Source organism: Heptranchias perlo, chromosome 37, assembly GCF_035084215.1.
Source record: "Heptranchias perlo isolate sHepPer1 chromosome 37, sHepPer1.hap1, whole genome shotgun sequence".
In the NCBI taxonomy this organism is placed as follows: Eukaryota; Metazoa; Chordata; class Chondrichthyes; order Hexanchiformes; family Hexanchidae; genus Heptranchias; species Heptranchias perlo.
The window spans coordinates 384,218-407,736 of NC_090361.1; the positions used below are offsets into that span (position 1 = coordinate 384,218).

The 23,519-nt window shown below is 45.1% G+C and overlaps 1 protein-coding gene across 3 annotated transcripts in view; it reads left to right on the forward strand.

Annotated features, from left to right (window-relative positions):
- The window catches only part of LOC137304339 (ral guanine nucleotide dissociation stimulator-like 1), a 66,164-nt gene extending 45,441 nt beyond the window's left edge, over positions 1–20,723 (forward strand). For all 3 annotated transcript variants that reach the window (XM_067972887.1, XM_067972889.1, XM_067972888.1), the window contains 5 exons: positions 8,409–8,498; positions 12,156–12,315; positions 14,126–14,380; positions 16,477–16,591; positions 16,918–20,723. In XM_067972887.1, coding sequence (XP_067828988.1) covers positions 8,409–8,498; positions 12,156–12,315; positions 14,126–14,380; positions 16,477–16,591; positions 16,918–17,051 — 754 coding nt within the window. In that variant the 3' untranslated portion in view covers positions 17,052–20,723. The remainder of the gene's footprint in view (positions 1–8,408; positions 8,499–12,155; positions 12,316–14,125; positions 14,381–16,476; positions 16,592–16,917) is intronic.
- The last annotated feature ends 2,796 nt before the right edge of the window (positions 20,724–23,519 follow it).

A 23,519-nucleotide genomic window follows, 5' to 3' on the forward strand; every position in this document is an offset into this window, starting at 1 on the left:
ATCTACCTGTCACAGATGCATCTGTCCATGACAGTATTGGTAGGAGTGACCACCGCACAGTCCTCGTGGAGACGAAGTCCCGTTTTCACACTGAGGACACCATCCAACGTGTTGTGTGGCACTACCACTGTGCTAAATGGGATAGATTCAGAACAGATCCAGCAGCTCAAAACTGGGCATCCATGAGGCGCTGTGGGCCATCAGCAGCAGCAGGATTGTATTCCAGCACAATCTGTAACCTCATGGCCCGGCATATTCCTCACTCTACCATTACCAACAAGCCAGGGGATCACCCTGGTTCAATGAGGAATGTAGAAGAGCATGCCAGGAGCAGCACTAAGCGTACATAAAAATGAGGTGCCAACCTGGTGAAGCTACAACTCAGGACTACATGCGTGCTAAACAGTGTAAGCAACATGCTATAGACGGAGCTAAGCGATTCCACAACCAATGGATCAGATCAAAGCTCTGCAGTCCTGTCGCATCCAGGCGTGAATGGTGGTGGACAATTAAACAACTAATGAGAGGAGGAGGCTCTGTGAACATCCCCATCCTCAATGATGGCAGAATCCAGCAAGTGAGTGCAAAAGACTAGGCTGAAGCGTTTGCAACCATCTTCAGCCAGAAGAGCCGAGTCGATGATCCATCTCGGCCTCCTCCCGATATCCCCACCATCACAGAAGCCAATTCGATTCAGTCCACGTGATATCAAGAAACGGCTGAGTGCACTGGATACAGCAAAGGCTATGGGCCCCGACGACATCCTGGCTGTAGTGAACCATAGAACCATAGAAGTTTACAACATTGAAACAGGCCCTTCGGCCCAACATGTCCATGTCGCCCAGTTTATACCACTAAGCTAGTCCCAATTGCCTGCACTTGGCCCATATCCCTCTATACCCATCTTACCCATGTAACTGTCCAAATGCTTTTTAAAAGACAAAATTGTACCAGCCTCTACTACTGCCTCTGGCAGCTCGTTCCAGACACTCACCACCCTTTGAGTGAAAAAATTGCCCCTCTGGACCCTTTTGTATCTCTCCCCTCTCACCTTAAATCTATGCCCCCTCGTTATAGACTCCCCTACCTTTGGGAAAAGATTTTGACTATCTACCTTATCTATGCCCCTCATTATTTTATAGACTTCTATAAGATCACCCCGAAACCTCCTACTCTCCAGGGAAAAAAGTCTCAGCCTATCCAACCTCTCCCTATAAGTCAAACCATCAAGTCCCGGTAGCATCCTAGTAAATCTTTTCTGCACTCTTTCTAGTTTAATAATATCCTTTCTAAGAAGAGATTCCTGAAGAGAGAGAGAGAGAGAGAGAGAGAGAGGGAATTGATTAAAATACAATAGCAAGGGATTAAAAAGGCACAGCAAGAGGCCAGAGCTCCCTCCCTACCACTCCCTCTCCCAGTTACACCGACAATCCCTCAGCACCAACACTGATCTTGGAGATCATCAGCTGAGAACTGTGAGTGATGTACGTGATAAAAAGAGAAAGGTTCTTTTGGCTTGTGTAATTATAATCATGTACCTTCACTGTGGAAATCCATTTCAGTAGATGTAAATCAGTACCTGATTTGTGCTGCAAAACATGCCATACCCTGTGTGTGTAGCAATAGCATGCATAACTTTGCCTTTAGATGTCCTTAGTATAGATATTCCACAACCCCAGGAGCGGCAAACAGGCACTCTTAGGTAACAAACCTTAGCCATTCTGCATCATCAACCATTCAATCATGTAGCAACCCACAGTTACACATTCCAAAGTGCTTGAAGTTTTGTGCTCCAGAACTAGCCGCGCCTCTAGCCAAGCTGTTCCGGTACAGCTACAACACTGGCATCTACCCGACAATGTGGAAAATTGCCCAGGTATGTCCTGTCCACAAAAAGCAGGACAAATCCAATCTGGCCAATTACCGTCCCATCAGTCTACTCTCAATCATCAGCAAAGTGATGGAAGGTGTCATCGACAGTGCTATCAAGCGGCACTTACTCACCAATAACCTGCTCACCGATGCTCAGTTTGGGTTCCATCAGGACCACTCGGCTCCAGACCTCATTACAGCCTTGGTCCAAACATGGACAAAAGAGCTGAATTCCAGAGGTGAGGTGAGAGTGACTGCCCTTGACATCAAGGTAGCATTTGACCGAGTGTGGCACCAAGGAGCCCTAGTAAAATTTAAGTCAATGAGAATCAGGGAGCAAACTCTCCAGTGGCTGGAGTCAGACTTAGCACAAAGGAAGATGGTAGTGGTTGTTGGAGACCAGTCATCTCAGCCCCAGGGCATTGCTGCGGGAGTTCCTCAGGGCAGTGTCCTAGGCCCAACCATCTTCAGCTGCTTCATCAATGACCTTCTCTCCATCATAAAGTCAGAAATGGGGATGTTTGCTTATGATTGCACAGTGTTCCGTTCCATTCGCAACCCCTCAGATAATGAAGCAGTCTGTGCCCGCATGCAGGAAGACCTGGACAACATCCAGGCTTGGGCTGATAAGTGCCAAGTAACATTCGCGCCAGACAAGTGCCAGGCAATGACCATCTCCAACAAGAGAGAGTCTAACCACCTTCCCTTGACATTCAACAGCATTACCATCGCCGAATCCCCCACCACCAACATCCTGGGGTCACCATTGACCAGAAACTTAACTGGACAAGCCACATAAACACTGTGACTACAAGAGCAGGTCAGAGGCTGGGTATTCTGTGGCGAGTGACTCACCTCCTGACTCCCCAAAGCCTTTCCACCATCTACAAGGCACAAGTCAGGAGTGTGATGGAATACTCTCCACTTGCCTGGATGAGTGCAACCCCAACAATACTCAAGAAGCTCGACACCATCCAGGACAAAGCAGCCAGCTTGATTGGCACCCCATCCACCACCCTAAACATTCATTCCCTCCACCACCAGCGCACCGTGGCTGCAGTGTGTACCATCCACAGGATGCACTGCAGCAACTCGCCAAGGCTTCTTCAACAGCACCTCCCAAACCTGCGACCTCTACCACCTAGAAGGACAAGGGAAGCAGGCACATGGGAACAACACCACCTGCACGTTCCCCTCCAAGTCACACACCATCCCGACTTGGAAATATATCACCGTTCCTTCATCGTCGCTGGGTCAAAATCCTGGAACTCCCTTCCTAACAGCACTGTGGGAGAACCTTCACCACACGGACTGCAGCAGTTCAAGAAGGCGGCTGACCACCACCTTCTCAAGGGCAATTAGGGATGGGCAATAAAGGCTGGCTTTGCCAGCGACACCTACATCCCATGAACGAATAAAAGAAATGTCTGCAGTGTGTCAAGATTACAGGTGTTGAAGGTATAGAAAGTGGAAGGTTATCTGCTGAAGCACAGAGTGGAGATCGTGAACCGAGTGGGAACTTGAGGATATGGTGAGAGTGGGATTCTGGTAAAATAGTGGGTGAATTGAAATTAAAATTTAGTTTAATATTTAACTTAGAACTTTAAAAGAAACTGCAAGTTAATGGTTAACAAAAACTGCAAATCAGTGGCAGTTAACAGCTGTAAATGATTGCCTGAATAGAGGGTAATTACTGTGACCTGGAAGCTGATTGAGCAGATATAACTGCTGTCCTCAAAAGGTGTATAAAGTAAAAGGTTATCTGCTGAAACACAGAGCAGGCATCATAAAGAGAGTGGATCGTGAACTGAGTGGGAACTTGGGAATTTGGTGAGAGTGGGAATCAGCTGTCGTGGGGGAAGGAGGTGCTAAATTTTTTTAAAAAGTGAAATAAGAAACAAAACAGACTAAAAAGTAATTATCTATAAATATATCTAGACTAAGATATGGCAGAGCAGGTTGTGTGTCTGGACTGCAGTATTTAGGAGTTTGTGGACAGCGAGAATGTCCTGGGCGAACACAGCTGCAGTAAATGTCTCTGCCTTGAAGCTCTCCAGCTCAGAGTCTTTGAACTGGAGTGCAAGTTGGAGACACTCCAACAGATAAGGGGGGAGGAGTATCTGGACAGTTTGCTCCAGACCTCGGTCACATCTCGTAGAGAGATATAGGATCAGAACCGGGTTGGTGTGACCAATAGTGTACAGAGTAAGGGGAACCTAGATGAGATAGAGAACGAGAATCTGCAGAAACTGATCCTATTCAACAATGTACTTGCTACCTGTGAGGATAAGGATAAAGCTGTCAGAAGGACAGACAGAATACTGACCATGGCACCCTGGACCAAGAGGCTGTCCAAAGAGAGGAGGAGGAGCAGCGTGATGTGGTAGTTGAAGGGGATTCAATAATTCGGGGGATAGAGAGCATCCTTTGTAAGCAGGATTGAAAATCCCACATGGTATGTTGCCTATCTGGTGCCAGGGTGAGGAACATCTCGACCTGGCTTGAAAGGATATTGGAGGGGGAGGATCCAGTCATTGTGGTCCATGTTGGGACCAACAACATAGGAAAGAGTAGACAAGAGGTCCTGTTCAGAGAGTACCAGGAGCTAAATTTAAAAAACAGGAACTCAAGGGTTATAATCTCCAGAAAATGCAAATTGATGTAGGGATAAGCGGATTAGGGAGGTGAACACGTGGCTGAAGGAATGGTGTGGGAAAGAGTGGTTCCATTTCATGGGACACTGGCACCAGTACTGGGACAGGATGGAACTGTACCGTTCAAACTGGACTGGGACCAGGGTCCTAGCAAAAAGGATAAATAGAGCGGTCGCAAGGACTGTAAACTAGTAAATGGTGGGGGTGGGCCTCAGGTGGAAAAGGTAGTATAAATAATAATTCTAAAATAAACGAAAAGGAAGAGAGTAGAGTGACAGTCAGACATTATGCTTTAGGCACTACAGGTAAAGGGAAAAACTAAAAGATGTAAAGCAATTAAATCAGAAGAGAGAAATGTGTGAGATAAACAATATTAGAGCAGGAGGACAGGTTACGGTGCGTGGTCCAAATAAGTGTTCTTTATACAAACGCACCAAGTATGAGGAACAAATTGAATGAACTGCAGGCACAAATTCAACTTAGAGGGTACGACATGGTCGCCATTATTGAGACATGGCTGCAAGACGGTCAGGACTGGGAACTGAATATACCAGGTTATAAGGTCTATGGGAAGGAGAGGGAAACTGGTAGACGGAGGAATAGCCTTCGTGATTAAGGATGAAATTACTTCAATGATAAGGGAGGATATAACGAGAGGTAAGCAGGCAGAGGAGACTTTATGGGTAGAATTAAGAAGTAGAAAAGGATTTAAGACTGTAGTGGGAGTTGTGTATAGGCCCCCTGGTAGCAGCTGTGAAGTGGCAGAATGTATAAATGCAGAGGTTAGACAAGCATGTAGCAAAGGCAGAGTGGTTTTAATGGAGGATTTTAACTTTCATATTGATTGAGATAAGCAGACGAGCTCATGTCAGAAAGTTAGTGAATTTCTTGAGTGTGTTCAGGACAGCTTTCTGCAACAATATGTCCTAGAACCAACAAGGGGGCAGGCCATATTAGATTTAATAATGAGTAATGAGCCAGATTTAGTTAACAGCCCAACGGTGTGTGAACATTTATCTAATAGCGATCATAATATGATCGAGTTCAACGTCGTGTTTGAAAGGGAGAAACCCGTATCGGTTACTAAGATTCTAAATTTAGGTAAGGCCGACTTTAACGGGACGAGACAGAGACTGTCCACAGTAAACTGGGCAAATCTGTTAATGGGTAAAATGACAGAAGATCAGTGGGAGTGTTCAAAAAAGAATTTAACGTGATACAGAACCAGTTTATATCCCTAAGGGGCAAGAGCTCTACTTGCCAAAAAAAACAGCCATGGACGACAAAAGAGGTAAAAGAACAACATCAAACTAAAAGAAAAAGCATTCAAAAACACAAAAAAAAGCACAGATTCTGGTGACTGGGAGAGATACAAAGAACAGCAAAGGGTGACAACACAGATAGTAAGAGCTACAACAAGGGAGTATGAAGAGAAACTTGCAACGGATATCAAAATCAACACAAGAAACTTCTACAATTATATTAGGAAATAGAGGGTGGTCAAGAGCAATGTGGGCCCCTTAAACACTGATAATGGTGATATTGTAAATTAAAATAAGGAAATGGCGGACATGTTAAATAATTACTTTGCGTCAGTATTTACAGTAGGGGAAGAGGCTAGCATGCTGGACACCCCAAGAAAACTAATTTTGAATCAGGGATGGGGACTCACGTAAGCAAATTAACAGTAATGAAGAAAATAATGGCTCTAAAGAGTGACAAATCCCCAGGACCAGATGGCTTCCATCCCAGGATTTAAAGGAAGTAGATGAGAACATTGCAGAAGCCCTAACTATAATCTTCCAAAGTCCTCTTGATTCTGGAACCGTTCCTTTAGATTGGAAAATTGCACATCACTCCACTATTTAAGAAAGGTGAGAGAAGGAAACCAGGGAATTATAGACCAGTTAGCCTAACATCTGTTGTCGGGAAATTACTAGAGTCTATAGTTAAGGATAGAGCAGCTGAACACCTTGAAAATTTTCAGCTGATCAGAGAGAGTCAGCATGGATTTTTAAAGGGTAGGTCATGCCTGACGAACCTGATTGAAGTTTTTGAAGAGGTGACAGGGGAATGTCTATGGATGTTATTTATATGGACTTCCAAAAGGCTTTCGATAAAGTCCCTCATAAGAGACTGTTAGCTAAAGTCGAAGCTCATAGAATTGAGGGCAAATTACGGACTTGGTTAGGAAATTGGCTGAGCGGCAGGAGACAGAATAGGGATAATGGGCAGATACTCAAATTGGCAGGATGTGACTAGTGGTGTCCCACAGGGATCTGTGTTGGGGCCTCAACTATTCACTGTATTTATTAACGACTTAGATGACAAGATAGAGAGCCACATATCCAAGTTTGCCGATGACACAAAGATAGGCAGCATGGTAAGCAGTGTAGATGGAAGCATAAAATTACAGAGAGATGTTAATAGATTAACGGATGAGTGGGTTGTCCTATGAGGAGAGGTTAAGTAGAATGGGCCTATACTCTCTGGAGTTTAGAAGAATGAGAGGTGATCTCATTGAAACATATAAGATTCTGAGGGGGCTTGACAGGGTAGAGGCTGAGAGGTTGTTTCTCCTGGTTGGAGAGTCTAGAACTAGAGGGCATAATCTCAGGATAAGGGGTCGGCCATTTAAGACTGAGATGAGGAGGAATTTCTTCACTCAGAGGGTTGTGAATCTTTGGAATTCTCAACCCCAGAGAGCTGTGGATGCTGAGTCATTCAATATGTTCAAGGCTGAGATCAATAGATTTTTGGACTCTAGGGGAATTAAGGGACATGGGGATCGGGCAGGAAAATGGAGTTGAGGTTGAAGATCAGCCTTGATCTGATTGAATGGCAAAGCAGGCTCGAGGGGCCATATGGGCTACTCCTGCTCCTATTTCTTATGTTCTTATGTAAGTGAAGGGCAAAACTGTGGCAAATGGATTTCATTGTAGGCAAGTGTGAGGTCATCCACTTTGGACCTAAAAAGGATAGATCAGTGTACTTTCTAAATGGTGAAAAGCTCAAAACAGTGGAGGTCCAAAGAGATTTAGGGTTCCATGTACATAGATCATTAAAATGTCATGGATAGGTACAGAAAATAATGAAAAAGGCTAATGGAATGCTGGCCTTGATATCTAGAGGACTGGAATACAAGGGGGTAGAAGTTATGTTACAGCTGTACAAAACCCTGGTTAGACCACACCTGGAGTACTGTGAGCAGTTCTGGGCACAACACCTTAGGAAGGATATATTGGCCTAGGAGGGAGTGCAGTGTAGATTTACTAGAATGATACCTGGACTCCAAGGGTTAAATTATGAGGAGAGATTACACAAACTAGGGCTGTATTCTCTGGAATTTAGAAGATTAAGGGGTGATTTGATCAAAGTTTTCAAGATATTAAGGGGAGCTGATAGGGTGGATAGAGAGAAACTATTTCCACTGGTTGGAGAGGCTAGGACTAGGGGACATAGCCTAAAAATTAGAGCCAGGACTTTCGCTTCTACATGCAAAGGGTGGTAGAAGTTTGGAACTCTCTTCCACAAACGGCAGTTGATGCTAGCTCAATTGTTAATTTTAAATCTAAGATTGATAGATTTTTGTTAACCAAAGGTATTAAGGGATATGGGGCTAAGGCGGGTATATGGAGTTAGGTCACAGATCAGCCATGATCTCATTGAATGGTGGAACAGGCACGAGTGGCTAAATGGCCTATTCCTGTTCCTATTAATAATCTGAATATAAATAAATAACACTGGCAAAGTCAATTGATCGGGGGCAAGTGAAGGTTTAAACTGGGAGATGTGAGTGTGAGACTTAGTGATTATTCACAAGCCCTGGTGCATATTTGAGGAAAAGATCCACTCACATCAGGCAATTTTTTCTGATTTTAGTTACCAGATGTCACAGGAAATTGAGCTCCTGTCGGATCTGCATCCCTCCTTCCCCAAAAGCAAAGATGGAATGGTGAAGCGACTGAGCCTGTAGGTAACCACGATTGAAGGTTGTGCGGTAAAGGATGAGATAATTGATAGTATTAATATTTCCAGCAGAAGTTCAGTGTAAAATATGTTTTCCTCCAATTTTCTCCCCTCCTGTCCTAAAGGTGCTGATTCTTGTAGGTTACAGACCCATGGGCATAGGTCATTCTACAGGATCTCAGCAAGGATGCATGAACTCAGACAGTGAATGTTGGCACAATATTCCACTGTGGAGGGCTTCACAGCTAAGACCAACTCTGACCCCACCCAATTTCCAGCAGGAGTGACATTGTGATCAGGAGCTGAAATCATGGCTGATCTTTCACCTACCTGATCCTGGGATGCTGAAGCCAATTGAAGTTCCCAGTTATCAGCCAACTTAACACCGACTGGGGATGGATGGAACCTAGGACTTTCTGGGTCATATGTCTCAGTACCACCGCAGGTGGTGTATTTACACACTCAGTTATCTGGGTCACGATCTTGAGTCTCAACATTAAGATGATGAGAATGATCCCAATATTCCTCTAACTAGCATTCATTTAGTGCCCAATTTTTTGGTGCAATTAGGAGTAAAATGGATACAGAACCTCTGAGCCCATTTTGCAACTGTTATGCACTTCCCCAATATTTCTTGAGGCCAGCCAACTGCACTGTTCCCAAAGCAGGCGTATCTAATTAAACTGTATTAAAAGGCAATAATATGAAGTAATTGAGCTTTGCTCTACTTCCGCTGGTCGCTGGTCATGTGCAGGCTGCCTCTATTTAAAGGTGGTGCTGAGGAGATTGAGGCTGCTGCGATTTTAAGGCCATTCTTTGGAAAGGAGCAGGTAGCAAGCATCTCTCAAGTGAGTTTCAGGATTTAAAAATTGTTTGTGAGATCAGTATTGCAGAGTTCGTGCAGGTTTACTGATATTTGACTTTAGGCAGCTTTTTGATTTGGATGCTGAATGATTCGTGCTCTTGACACCAGAGCTGGTGGGTCATTGGGCATCCCCTAATAGTTGGCACCTGAAAGCGAGGAGGGCTCTTCCCTGCTCGTACCCTGCTGGCTGCATTTACCATCTCCACAGGAGATTCTCCAGGATAATGCCAGGGATGGGAAACTCTGGTTACGAGGAAGGATTGAGATACTGGGACTATTTCCACTGGAGCAGAGAGGGTTAAGAGGAGATTTGATCGAGGTTTTAAAATTATGAAGAGTTTTGATAGTGAAAAGGGAAAGACTATTACCTCTGGTTAGGGAGTCGGTGATGAGAGTGAGCAGAGAGGTTCGGAGAAATGTCTTTACACAGAGGGTGTTTGGGGCATGGAATGCTTTGCTACAGGTTGAGGCAGAGACCACTGCATCTTTTACGGTAAAACCAGATAAATATTCAAAGCAGAGGATTGATACAGGATTGTGGGAGAGCCCAGGGCAATGGGATTAGTTTTGCATTGCTCTAGCAAAAAGCCAGTACAGACACGAAGGGCCAAATGTCCTCCTTTTGTGCCGTATACTTCCTTGTTTGTTCTTCTTTGGTTGCCACTTAAAATAGGCATTAGGCCACTTCCATATTTAAATGATGGGGCATAACGCCTGATTTACCAGCTATCAGCTTAATTGGATGCTGATAAGCGGAACAGGTTCTGGGTCTTCAGCGTTCACTGTGGCCTAAGCAGCGACTGCCAGCAAAAGGGAAGTGTTTATTTTTAAAAATTGTTTCTGTGGAGCCACGTGTAGCAGGAATGCTCCAACTGATTCCACAATATTCGTATCGCCCCCACCCACTTCCCGGGACATAACTCTGTCACTGCCAGCTGTGCATCAAACCACACTTTCCCATCAAACACTCCCAGGGCAGGTACAGCACGGATTAGATACAGAGTAAAGCTCCCTCTACACTGTCCCATCAAACACTCCCAGGGCAGGTACAGCACAGGTTAGATACAGAGTAAAGCTCCCTCTACACTGTCCCATCAAACACTCCTAACTCAGAGACAACACGCTGGAATTTGTGTGGTCAGTGGGAGAGCCCTTCATTTGCGAGGGATTGGTGGGCGGGAGTGCCGTTCACTATTGCTCTTGCAGTCCCTGGTGCTGCTACAATTGATACCCAGGAATTTTTTTTTAAAAATACGTTCCGTCTTCAGGGGTTCAAGCCTGGACCCTGCTGCTAGGGTCCACATGCGCCCCTAGTTAGGGCGGTACACATCATCTCACTCAGTACACCAATACACGGGGTCCCCAACCAGGCCCAGGTTTGCAAATTCCACTCCTGGCTTAGAGTCCCTGCCCTCAACCTGTCATTGGCCTTTTAAGGCTGAATGGAAGTTCTGCCTCTTACAGGGCAACCCAGAAACTCAGAGAAGCAGCAGAGACCCAACTATTCCCCCATTTCCCTGGGGGCTCCACAGTTTAAAAGGTTTTCAAAGTAGAAGGGTGTAAGAGATAAGACGTTCCACGAGTTTCAAGACCCTGGGATAGCAGATGTGTGTATGTATGTATAGTGTGTGTATATATGTATTGTGCGCGCGTACATGTATTGCGCGCGCGTGCGTTTTTTAAAATTTGTTCACGAGATGTGAGTGTCACTGGCGAGGCCAGCATTTATTGCCCATCTCTAATTGCCCTTGAGAAGGTGGTGGTGAGCCGCCTTCTTGAACCGCTGCAGTCCGTGTGGTGAAGGTTCTCCCACAGTGCTGTTAGGAAGGGAGTTCCAGGATTTTGACCCAGCGACGATGAAGGAACGGCGATATATTTCCAAGTTGGGAATGGTGTGTGACTTGGAGGGGAACGTGCAGGTGGTGTTGTTCCCATGTACCTGCTGCCCTTGTCCTTCTAGGTGGTAGAGGTCGTGGGTTTGGGAGGTGCTGTCGAAGAAGCCTTGGCGAGTTGCTGCAGTGCATCCTGTGGATGGTACACACTGCAGCCATGGTGTGCCAGCGGTGAAGGGAATGAATGTTTAGGGTGGTGGATGGGGTGCCAATCACGCAGGCTGCTTTGTCCTGGATGGTGTCGAGCTTCTTAAGTGTTGTTGGGGCTGCACTCATCCAGGCAAGTGGAGAGTATTCCATCACACTCCTGACTTGTGCCTTGTAGATGGTGGAAAGGCTTTGGGGAGTCAGGAGGTGAGTCACTCGCCGCAGAATACCCAGCCTCTGACCTGCTCTTGTAGCCACAGTATTTATGTGGCTGGTCCAGTTAAGTTTCTAGTCAATGGTGAACCCCAGGATGTTGATGGTGGGGGATTCGGCGATGGTAATGCCGTTGAATGTCAAGGGGAGGTGGTTAGACTCTCTCTTGTTGGAGATGGTCATTGCCTGGCACTTGTCTGGCACGAATGTTACTTCCCACTTATCAGCCCAAGCCTGGATATTGTCCAGGTCTTGCTGCATGCGGGCACGGACTGCTTCGTTATCTGATGTTCGGAGCAGCTCCAGATATAGATGGGCGTGGGATTTATAGAGAGTTAAGAGTTGTCGAAATGAAAATAAGTGTTTGGTATGAAGAAGAAACTGAGCTTCTTAGAGGTGGCTTTCGGCATGGAGGAAATGTGAGAGTTTTAAGTTAAACTCTAGTGGATTGGTTAATCTGCAGTAGGAGTTTACCCGTTTCTGCCTCCAGTAAACTGCATGCGCCTGAATTACTGATTATAATGGCATTCACTTCTGTTCCAGGTTGTTTCGAGGTTCAGAAGGCATCAGTGGTTCTCCAGGAAAACTGCCCAATCCCAAATCCAACCTGGATAATGTCAGTGTCTCATCATCCAGATCTACAAACTCTGAAACGGAAGAGTGCACATCAGGCACACAGTTCTCAGCCAGTCCAGACAGAAAGGTACCAGCTGCAAGTGTCTGAGTGTATACACTGTCCACGGTCACTTATCTAAATGCAGCAGCATTTAGGAAATGGAAAGACTGGCCACTCTCCCAGACACTTAAGTGTTAATGATGAATCGCGACAGGACACCCAGTCTATTAATGAGTCAGAGATCTGTTTACAACACAGGAGTCCTGTGATGTTTTTCTAAGATATTCAGTCAGGTGAATTATTGCTTTTGCTAAATTACTAAGTTGTAGCGCAACAGACTGATAATATTTTGCAGTGCAGTCTTTAGGGTGAATAGATGATGCCAAGCTTGGGATTTGAAAACTGGGTGACTTCAGTTAATGTGAGAACAGCATCTGGAGCGGACTAAACCTCACCAAACTTCTTCCTGTTCCTCTCACCCAACCCACCACTAGCCCCTGCCAGTGGATCAAGGCCCCGGTTTTAATTCCAGGTGGGAGTGCAGCAAAGTAAGCACAGAACTTATCCGCTGCCCCAGAAAACAGGCCCAAGTATTTTAACTTCCGAGGGTGGGTTTCCCTTCCAATTCATTGACCCACGGGGAAACTGTCCAGAGTGCAAATTCTGGCAGGTCAGCCAAATTACCTGGCCGATTGCAGCCAGAGCTTCTCTAGCAATGGCTTCTCCTCATCCTGCACCGTTATCTTTAGAATCTCCCACGGATCCATCCTTGGACCCCTCCTCTTGCTCATCTATCTGCTGCCCCTTAACAACATTATCTGCAGACGTGTGGTCAGCTTCCACAAATACACTAGTGACATATACCTCTCCTCCACTGCCTCTGCTGTTAGACTGCTTGTCCAACCTCCAGTCTTGGGTGAGCCACAATTTCCTCCAGCTGGATGTTGGAATAACTAAAGCTATTGTCTTCGACACCTGCCACAAACTTTCTACCCATGCTATGGAATTCATCCTTCTCCGCAGCCACTGTCTCAGTCCGAACCAGACTTTTGGTAGCCGTAACATCCTATTCGATCCTAAAATATTCGTCCATCCCCATATCCGCTCCATTACAAAGACCGCCTACTTCCACCTCCACATTATCTGCTTCTGCCCCTGCCTCAGCCCACCTGTCACTGAAGCCCTCATCCATGCTTTTGTCATCTCTAGGCTTGGTTATTCCAATACTCTCCTGGCCGGCTTCCCATCCTCTACCCTCTGTAAACTTCAGTTCATTCAAAACTCTGCTGCCCCTATCCTTTCCTGCAGTAAAATCCCGCACTCCCATCGCCCCTGTGCTCACCGACCTATATTGGCTCCCAATGCCTCAGATTTAAAATTCTTACCCTCATTTTAAATCCATGGCTTCACCCCTTCATATCTCAGTAACCTCCTCCAGCTCTACAGCATGCCCTCTCACCCCAAATCCTCCATTCCTCTGATTCTGGTCTCTAATGCATGCCCCCCTTCACCTCACAATTGGCAGCTTCAGACACGTAGGCCCCAATCCTCTGGAATTCCCTCCCATATTCTGCCTCGACATCGCCCTCTTAGGGGCCTCCTTAAAACCTACCTCTTCACCAAGCTTTTGGTCACCTCTCTTAATATTTCCTTCCTTGGTTCAGTATCCATTTTTGGCTTACCCTTCAATGAAACACTTTGGGACATTTTTCTATGTTAACTGCTACGTAACTGCAAGTGGTTGTTGATATATTTCCAGTAATTTTGTAATGTTCTGCCGACACATTGTTGAAGCCCCAGATCATAGGATAAGGAGGAGGCCATTCAGCCCCTTGGTCCTGTTCTGCTATTTAATTAGATCATGGCTGATCCTTTTTTTTGCATCTTTCCACTTCAGCTCTTGGTTCCTTCCTTCCCTTCCTCTTCATATTCTTCTGATGTGACTTGTTTCCGAGGCCCGACTCCGTCACGATGCCACAGTGATTTGTCACCACAGCTCTCCAAAAATCCCAAGCAGCACAGGCCTTCCTCCTCAATATCTTCATCAACCTCAGTCCCATCACCTCCTGTCTACAATCTGCAGCTCGCAGAATCCTGCATCGTCCGAGTCAGCGTCAACATCAGCAACGGCAACATCTACAAGAGCATCCTGGTGAGTCAGTGTGTGCGGCCCCCCCACCCCCCCCCCGCTCGACAGTGTGAGGAACCCCCCCCCCGACAGTGTGAGGAACCCCCCGCCCCCCACCCCGCTCGACAGTGTGAGGGAACCCCCACCCCCCCCCCCGCTCGACAGTGTGAGGAACCCCCACCCCCCCCCCGCTCGACAGTGTGCGGCACCCCCCACCCCCCCCCCCCCATTCGACAGTGTGCGGCACCCCCCCCCCCCCCGCTCGACAGTGTGAGGGAACCCCCACCCCCCCCCCCATTCGACAGTGTGCGGCACCCCCCACCCCCCCCCCCATTCGACAGTGTGCGGCACCCCCCCCCCCCCGCTCGACAGTGTGAGGAACCCCCCCCCCATTCGACAGTGTGAGGAACCCCCCCCCCATTCGACAGTGTGAGGAACCCCCCCCCCATTTGACAGTGTGAGGAACCCCCCCCCCATTTGACAGTGTGAGGACCCCCCCCCCCCCATTTGACAGTGTGAGGACCCCCCCCCCCCCATTTGACAGTGTGAGGACCCCCCCCCCCCCGGTCGACAGTGTGAGGAACCCCCCCCCCCCCGGTCGACAGTGTGAGGAACCCCCCCCCCCCCAGTCGACAGTGTGAGGACCCCCCCCACCGCGGTCGACAGTGTGAGGAACCCCCCCCCCGGTCGACAGTGTGAGGACCCCCCCCCCGCGGTCGACAGTGTGGGGAACCCCGGTTACCCCCCCCTCCCGACACATCCATCAACAGATTCTCTCACACACTCACACAGACTAAACACCTTCGCACACACCGTCGTACAATAACAATAACAATAACAAGCTCACACTAACACACAGGTTAATATCTTATTCTGTGTTTAATGTGTTAAGATGTTGTTAAGTGCAGAGGAATTTGGGAGTTATGGATAAATCGATGGAAGTTGGCATTTGCAAGTACTGTATGCTGGATCCCTCTGAGTGTTAAAATGCTAAATTCTAACTAATTATCATAAAACAAAAACCCTCATTAATGGCTTGCTTATATTTGGAAAGTCCTTTATTTAAAATAAACCATCCAGAAAATGGTACACTACATAAACATAAATGGTGCAATGGGGGGACTTGTGGTGTCATTCTGGATGGATGAGCAAAGATTTGCTGAACGGCCTCCTCTTCCATAATCCTTTTGTTATCTTGTGAGATGTGGAAAAACACTTTGATCTGGTGGTCAGTAGTAGAGAGAAGTGCTAACTGTAGAATGTCAGCAGCACATGGTTACACACATCATTCAACATCTGACTTGTTTTGCTAACACTATGGGAAATGTCTCAGTGCTCAGCTACCAAATCAAGGGATTGTAGAGAGGGAGCAGCACCAAGAAAACCATAGAATGTTATGGCCCAGAACAGGCCATTTGTTCCACTATACAACCATGGAATGAAACGATTCAGAATCAGCATAGAATAGACCATTTCGCCCAGCGTAGAATCATTGAATTTAATAGTTCAGAAACAGACTGTTCAGCCCATCACAGAATGTCCGAGCTCGTTTTTAAGGAGGGTATTAAAGGAGAGGGAAATGGAGAAAGAGAGTTTAGGGAGGTTGAAATCACTCTAGGTGCCCTCTCTCCTCTGAGTTCCTGGCCTCCTTTAACCTCTTCCTCCATATAAACACCTACCCATGTTCATGGGCACCCCCTCAACCTCGCCATCTCACATGGTCTCTCTGTTCCCATGGGAACAATCACGGACAAGGCCCTTTCTCTCACTTCCTTGTATCCCTCACCACTCACATCCTCCTTCCCCCTCCCAACCCCATTTCCCTCTGTGTCCACCTGTGGAAAAAACTCTTCCCCCCCCAATCGGCACTTTCAAACTCTCAATTGTCCAGCCTTTCGCCCTCTGTTTGCCACAATACTGTCCATTAATGATTCAGTCTGTGTCTGCGTCTGATACTGTCCATTAATGATTCAGTCTGTGTCTGCGTCTGATACTGTCCATTAATGATTCAGTCTGTGTCTGCGTCTGATACTGTCCATTAATGATTCAGTCTGTATCTATGCTGCTGACAAAACTTCTGATTTGAAAATAATATTGGACATTATACTCTTCTTTGACAGCTGACCAATCAAGACAAGACCCCAGTAGTTATCCAGCGAGCTTTAGCCAAACATCATTTAGAATCTGAGAGGCCTGAGCAATTCCAGCTTGCCCAGATCATTGCTGAAGGTCAAGGTAATGGTTCAGAGATACATATTAATTTATTACAGACAAGTCTTCCTGTTTGTGAGTGACTCTAAATCCATCTATCTGTAGACTTGACTGTTTGAGTGTGTGTGTGTGTGTGTATACACGTACTTGTGTGTGTATATGTACTTGCACACATTTGTGTACATATGCACGTGTATATATACACACATGTTGGAATATGCATGTGTGACTGTTGCATACAGATGTGGGTTTGTGCATAGGTGTGCACATGTGTGTGTGCATGTGAGAGTGACAATTTACTCTGATTACAGACCACTGTATCTTGTTATGATCTGACTTTACTTTTCCAGAGCTCGTTATTCCAGATCACGCCAATGTATTTTACGCCATGAACACTGCAGTGAATTTTAACTTCATCCTGAGGAAAAAAGCTACGAGGTTTCAGAATCCTGACTCAGCGTTCACACGAGCACCAAAAAGTTAATTAAATGTGGACTGTGATGGCACATGCCCTGAGGCTGAAGAAAAAACTGTTCACATCATCTTGTTCACACTCCAGGTTTACTGGCAGAGAAGGGGTAGATGTGGGTCTGGGTCAGGGATGTGTTTGGATGTCGGATGAGGACAGCATCAGATTTGGCTGTGATATCTCCCCCAGTTGCTTATCCTACTGACACCCACACATGAACAATGCCTTTCTGGGTGAGGTAAACATAGAAACATAGAAAATAGGAGCAGGAGTAGGCCATTCGGCCCTTCGAGCCTGCTCCGCCATTCAATATGATCATGGCTGATCCTCTATCTCAATACCATATTCCCACTCTCTCCCCTTACCCCTTGATGCCTTTTGTGACTAGAAATCTATCTAGCTCCTTCTTAAATATATTCAGTGACTTGGCCTCCACAGCCTTCTGTGGTACAGAATTCCACAGGTTCACCACCCTCTGAGTGAAGAAATTTCTCCTCATCTCAGTCCTAAATGTCCTACCCTGTATCCTGAGACTGTGACCCCTTGTTCTGGACCCCCCAGCCAGGGGAAACATCCTCCCTGCATCCAGTCTGTCTAGCCCTGTCAGAATTTTATATCTTTCAATGAGATCCCCTCTCATTCTTCTAAACTCGAGTGAATACAGTCTGTGTCGACCCAATCTCTCCTCATACGACAGTCCCGCCATCCCAGGAATCAGTCTGGTGAACCTTCGCTGCGCTCCCTCTATGGCAAGTATATACTTTCTTAGGTAAGGAGACCAAAACTGCACACAATACTCCAGGTGTGGTCTCACCAAGGCCTTTTTTTACTGCAGTAAGACATCCTTGCTCCTGTACTCAAATCCTCTTGCAATGAAGGCCAACATACCATTTGCCTTCCTAACTGCTTGCTATACCTGCATGTTTGCTTTCAGTGACTGGTGTACAAGGAAACCCAGGTCCCTTTGTACATCAACATTCCCCAATCTATCACTATTTAAATAATATTCTGCCTTTCTGTTTTTTCTTCCTAAGTGGATAACTTCACATTTATCCACATTATACTGTATCTGCCATGTATTTGCCCACTCACTCAACTTGTCTAAATCACCTTGAAGCCTCTTTACATCCTCCCCACAACTCACAATCCCATCTAGTTTTGTGTTGTCAGCAAACTTGGAAATATTACATTTGGATCCCTCATCCAAATCATTGATATAGATTATGAATTGCTGGGGCCCAAGCACTGATCCCTGCGGTACCCCACTAGTCACTGCCTGCCACCCTGAAAAAGACCCATTTATTCCTACTCTCTGTTTCCTGTCTGTTAACCAATTTTCAATTCATGACAGTATATTACCCCCAATCCCATGTGCTTTAATTTTGCACACTAACCTCTTATGTGGGACTTTATCAAAGGTCTTCTGAAAATCCAAATAAACCACATCCACTGGTTCTCCCTTATCTATTCTACCAGTTACATCCTCAAAAAACTCCAGTAGATTTGTCAAACATGATTTCCCTTTCATAAATCCATGTTGACTTTGTCTGATCCCACTGATATTTTCTAAGTGTCCTGTTATCACATCCTTTATAATAGACTCTCGCATTTTCCCTACTACTGATGTTAGGCTAACTGGTCTGTAGTTCCCTGTTTTCTCTCTCCCTCCTTTTTTAAATAGTGGGGTTACATTTGCCACCCTCCAATCTGCAGGAACTGTTCCATAATCTATAGAATTTTGGAAGATGACTGGTAAGAGAGGTTGGCCATTGCCCATAGAACAGAAACCTGCCTAGAGTCAGCGCCTTTAGGGGAGGAAGGATGAAAAATGTTCATGAGTCATAAACAGTGGAAAAAAAGAGCAGACATTCTATTAAATTAACTGTGTAAAAAAAATTGTTAACTGAGGTGAAGAAGGTCAACTACAAACCAACAACTGTTGGCCAACAATCTCAAAGTCCTGATTCTAACCAAAGACTGTGTGATGTTTCACTGCTTCAAGTTAGACCATTCATAAGGATCAAATATAAAGTAATGGGGAACCTCCTCAGATGTATTGTTAAAAGTTCAGTCTGGTCCAATACCTGGAGGAGTTTGTATGAAAAGGGCAGGATCAGGATGTCTCTTATACTAGAAACTTACTCTGATCCTTGAACTTTGGATAGTTCTGCTGTCTGTCCAATAGGAACAGAAGGCCATTCAGTCACTTGAGCCAGTTGTAGTCACTTTAACCTGACCATTTTCTAGTAATCACTAAATCCTGAAAGATTCAAAGGAACGTAGTGTTTAGAACCCTGGCTGATTTTTGCACTCCCTAATCGAGGGATGTTGACACCAATTGTACCCACTACTGCCACTCTGGCTGAGATTCGCTAACTCACAGAATCTAAAAGTACAGCACAGAAGGAAACTATCCATCTCATCATATCACTGCCCGCTCTTCAACTGGACCCTGTCTATTCTAATCCCATTTCCCAACATCCTTTTATATTCTGCCTTTTCAAATCTTATCTAATTTAATTTTAAATGATGTTAGTCTCTGCCTCAGTGTTCTAATAACCCTCTATGTGAAAACTTTTTTCTTCTAGCTTACCCATTTATTTTTCCAGTAAAAATCCTGAGTCTGTACCCCCTGATTACCCCCTCAGTGGAAATGATCATTCACAATTTTACTGTCTCAGAAGCTTTCATAACTTTGGAAACCTCTATTGGATGCCCCCTTAATCTTGCTGTTCCAAAGAAAAAAGCCCCAATTTTTCATAACTATAAAACCTCTCATTCAGGGATTATTCTAGTAAATCTTCACTATATCCTTTCCATGATTCTAATATCCTTCCTATAATGGGGTGCCCAGAACTGCCTGCAATACTGTGGCCTCACCAATGACTTGTACAAATCCAATATCAGCTCCTTGCTTTTATACTCAATGTCTCTGTGTATAAAACTTAGAATCCCATTTGCCTTTTTTACTTGCATTCCCATCTTTAAACATCTATGTACCTCCATTCTGTAAAAAAAAATCTGACCAATTAAGGTGTACTTACTTTCACTGTTTTTCCCCAAATATACTATGCAGTGCTCTGCATTGAACAGCACTTGCCACCTATCTGCCCGCTCTGCTAAACTGCCTATATTCTCCTGCAGTCTCCTGCATTTTTTCTCACACCCCTTAATTTGGTATCAACAAACTTCACTATCCTCTTGTGTCTATGTCCAAATAAATTAAATGGATGGAAAACCAAAAAAACTCAGCAGACCGGGAATGGAAGCTGAATCTTCCTAGTCTTTTTTTATTCATTCATGGGATGTGGGCGTCGCTGGCGAGGCCGGCATTTATTGCCCATCCCTAATTGCCCTTGAGAAGTGCGATTCAGTCCCACACAGGAAGATTGCTTTTAATTTATCCAGATGACTGCACTGACAGGAGGTGGCAGAGTCCATGAATTGATGTTCTGAACATTGCATTTCCTTTGAACTTTTCAGAGTTTTACATTTTCTACGCGGTGACCTCTGTGCCTCATATTCTGCTCACATCACAGTGCTGAATTTGACAAACTTAAGTCAAGAAAAATGTATAAACTTCACCCTAGCAGTCTAACACCACAACCTTCTGTTAGTATCATAAGATTTCACACATCTTCAAATTGTTCATAGATTCTCCAGAGAATATAATTGAGTCTAAAGCTGGTTATTGCCTCTGTCCGCACTTCACTGAAGTTAGTTTGAATCCAGTGGGTAGTTCCTTTTCTCACTGAGATTGGGATTGTTATTTTATATCGGATATTCACAATTCTCTATGGAGCCCTGATGACTCTATTGATAAATCCTACTGAGGTTTGATTCCCAGCCTGTCCTGAGTGCGCTGATCTCCGCTGGGACAACAGCACAGATGTTACAGTTATCCTCGGTGTTCTTTGGTTAGAGGTGGAAAATTCAGCCAGAGTTTGTGTACCTCTTCAATATCCAGTGACAGTACGATAACGTGGCAGATGCCCATGGGACCATATCCCAACAAGAGTCAGTCCCTTCAGGAGACGAGGGGAAAGAAACAAAAATAAGACACAACCATCTCTCACTTGAGTGGTCCTGGAGACCTATGGCTCAGAGAGAGGTAGTGTGGCTCCTAGAGTGAGAGGGAGTAGCGCTCTGAGAAGGGCAGTGTGGAGCTGTACTCTACATAGAGTTACATTGAGTCTACAGCACAGAAATAGGCCATTTGTCCCAACTGGTCTGTGCTGGTGTTTATGCTCCTCACGAGCATCCTCTCACCACTCTTCATCTCACCCTATCAGCATATCCTCCTTTTCCTTTCTTCCTCATACTTATCTAGCTTCTATGCATCTATGTCATTCCCCTCAACTATTACTTGTCGTAGCGAGTTCCACTCCCTGGGTAAAGAAGTTTGTCTGAAATGCCCTATTGGATTTTTTGGTGACTATCTTATATTCATGGCTCTTAGTTTTGGTCTCCCCCGCAAGTGGAAACATCTTCTCTACGTTTACCCTATCAAACCCTTTTGTAATCGATCAGGTCACCCCTCAGCCTTCTCTTTTCTAGAGAAAAGAGCCCCAGCCTGTTCAGCCTTTCCTGATCAGTATATCCTCTCAGTTCTGGTACCATCCTTGTGAATCTTTTTTGCACTTTCTCCAGTGCCTCTATATCCTTATATAATATGGAGACCAGAACTGTTCACAATACTCGAAGTGTGATCTAACCAAGGTTCTATACAAGTTTAATATAACTTCTCTGCTTTTCAATTCTATCCCTCTAGAAATGTAACCCAGTGCTTGGTTTGCTTTTTAAAATGACCTTATTAACCTGTGTCGCTGCTTTTAGTGATTTGTTCATCTGTACCCCCAGATCCTTCTGCCCAATTTAGACTTATTATCCAAGCAGTTTGTGGCCTCATTATTATTCCTATCAAAACGTAACACCTCACACTTATACTGAACGCTCTGTATTGTATAATATATTATCTACTCTATATTGAAATTAATTTGTCAATACTTGCCCATTCTGAAAGTTTACTAATGCCATCTTGTAATTTGCTGCAGTCTTTTTCAGTATTTACTGTACCCCAATTTTTGATGTCATCCACAAATTTTGAAATTGTATTTCTGATTCCCAAGTTCAAATCGTTAATGTGAATTGTGAATAACAGTGGTTCCATCACCAATCCCTGTGGAACACCACTTCCCACCTTTTGCCAGACTGAATAGCAACCCTTAACCCCTACTCTCTGTTTTCTGTTCTGTAGCCAGCTTGCTATCCATTCTGCTACTTGTCCCCTGACTCCACATGCTCTTGGTCATGAATCGAGATACAGAGAAACTATTTCCTCTGGTGGAGGAATCAAGAATGAGGGGACATAATCTTAAAATTAGAGCCAGGCCATTTAAAAGGGAATTCAGGAAGCACTTTTTCACACAAAGGTAGTAGAAATCTGAAATTCTCTACCACAAAAGTCTGTGGTTGCTGGGGGTCAGTTGGAGCTTTCAAGACTGAGATCAATAGACTTTTGTCAGGTAAGGCTATCACTTTCCGTCAGGAATGACTGGATAATGATCAGAAGAGGAACCCTTGCTGATTCTTCCTTCTACCTTTGCCCAGAAGGCCAATTGTACACCTACTGCAATCCCTCTTGAGATCAGCAAACTCAGCACAGGCTTGGATCGAATATGGGATCTTTCTGGCCTGTGTGGCTCAGTACCTGAATGGGAAATGCATGTACCCTCTCAGCCACCCAGAAGACTGTTATTTACTTTCTGTTAAACCTGTCAAACTATTTCAAACTAGAGGTCAAACTTTTATTTTTTGGTAATTTAAATGTTATTGCTATTTTTGGTCAAATTCTACATGATGAGTTTTTTTTGTTTATCCACGGGATGTGAGCGTCACTGACGAGGCCAGCATTTATTGGCCATCCAGTCTTTGCACATCAATGACAACTTGTATTTCTGTAGCACTCCTCATGCAAAAAATGTCTAAAAGTGCTCAAGTGTCAACTTGACTCATTTGATAGCATTCTTGCCACTGAGTCATAAAGTTATGGCTTCAAGGCCCACTCCAGGACTTGAACACATAATCCAGGCTGACACTTCAGTGCAGTACGGAGGGAGTGCTGCACTGTCAGGAACCCTGGCTGATTTTTTCCATCTCCCTTTGCCCAGGACCATTGAGGCCAATTATACACCTACTGCTACCCCTCTTGAGATCAGCAAACTCAGCACAGGCTTGGATCAAATATGGGATCTTTCTGGCCTGTGTGGCTCAGTACCAAACATCTTTCAGATGAGATGTCCTGGTAGTTCAGATAGATGTCAAAGAAGTTAATTAGAGAAGTTAAACCTTGAGGCATTGAAGGCATAGACTATCATTTTGGCAGCTGAGAACCCTGAGACAGGTGATGTTATGGAGATGGAAGAAAGCAGTAATGCACTGGATTTGGGTGCGAAAGATAAGCTTGGGCTTAAACATAGAAAC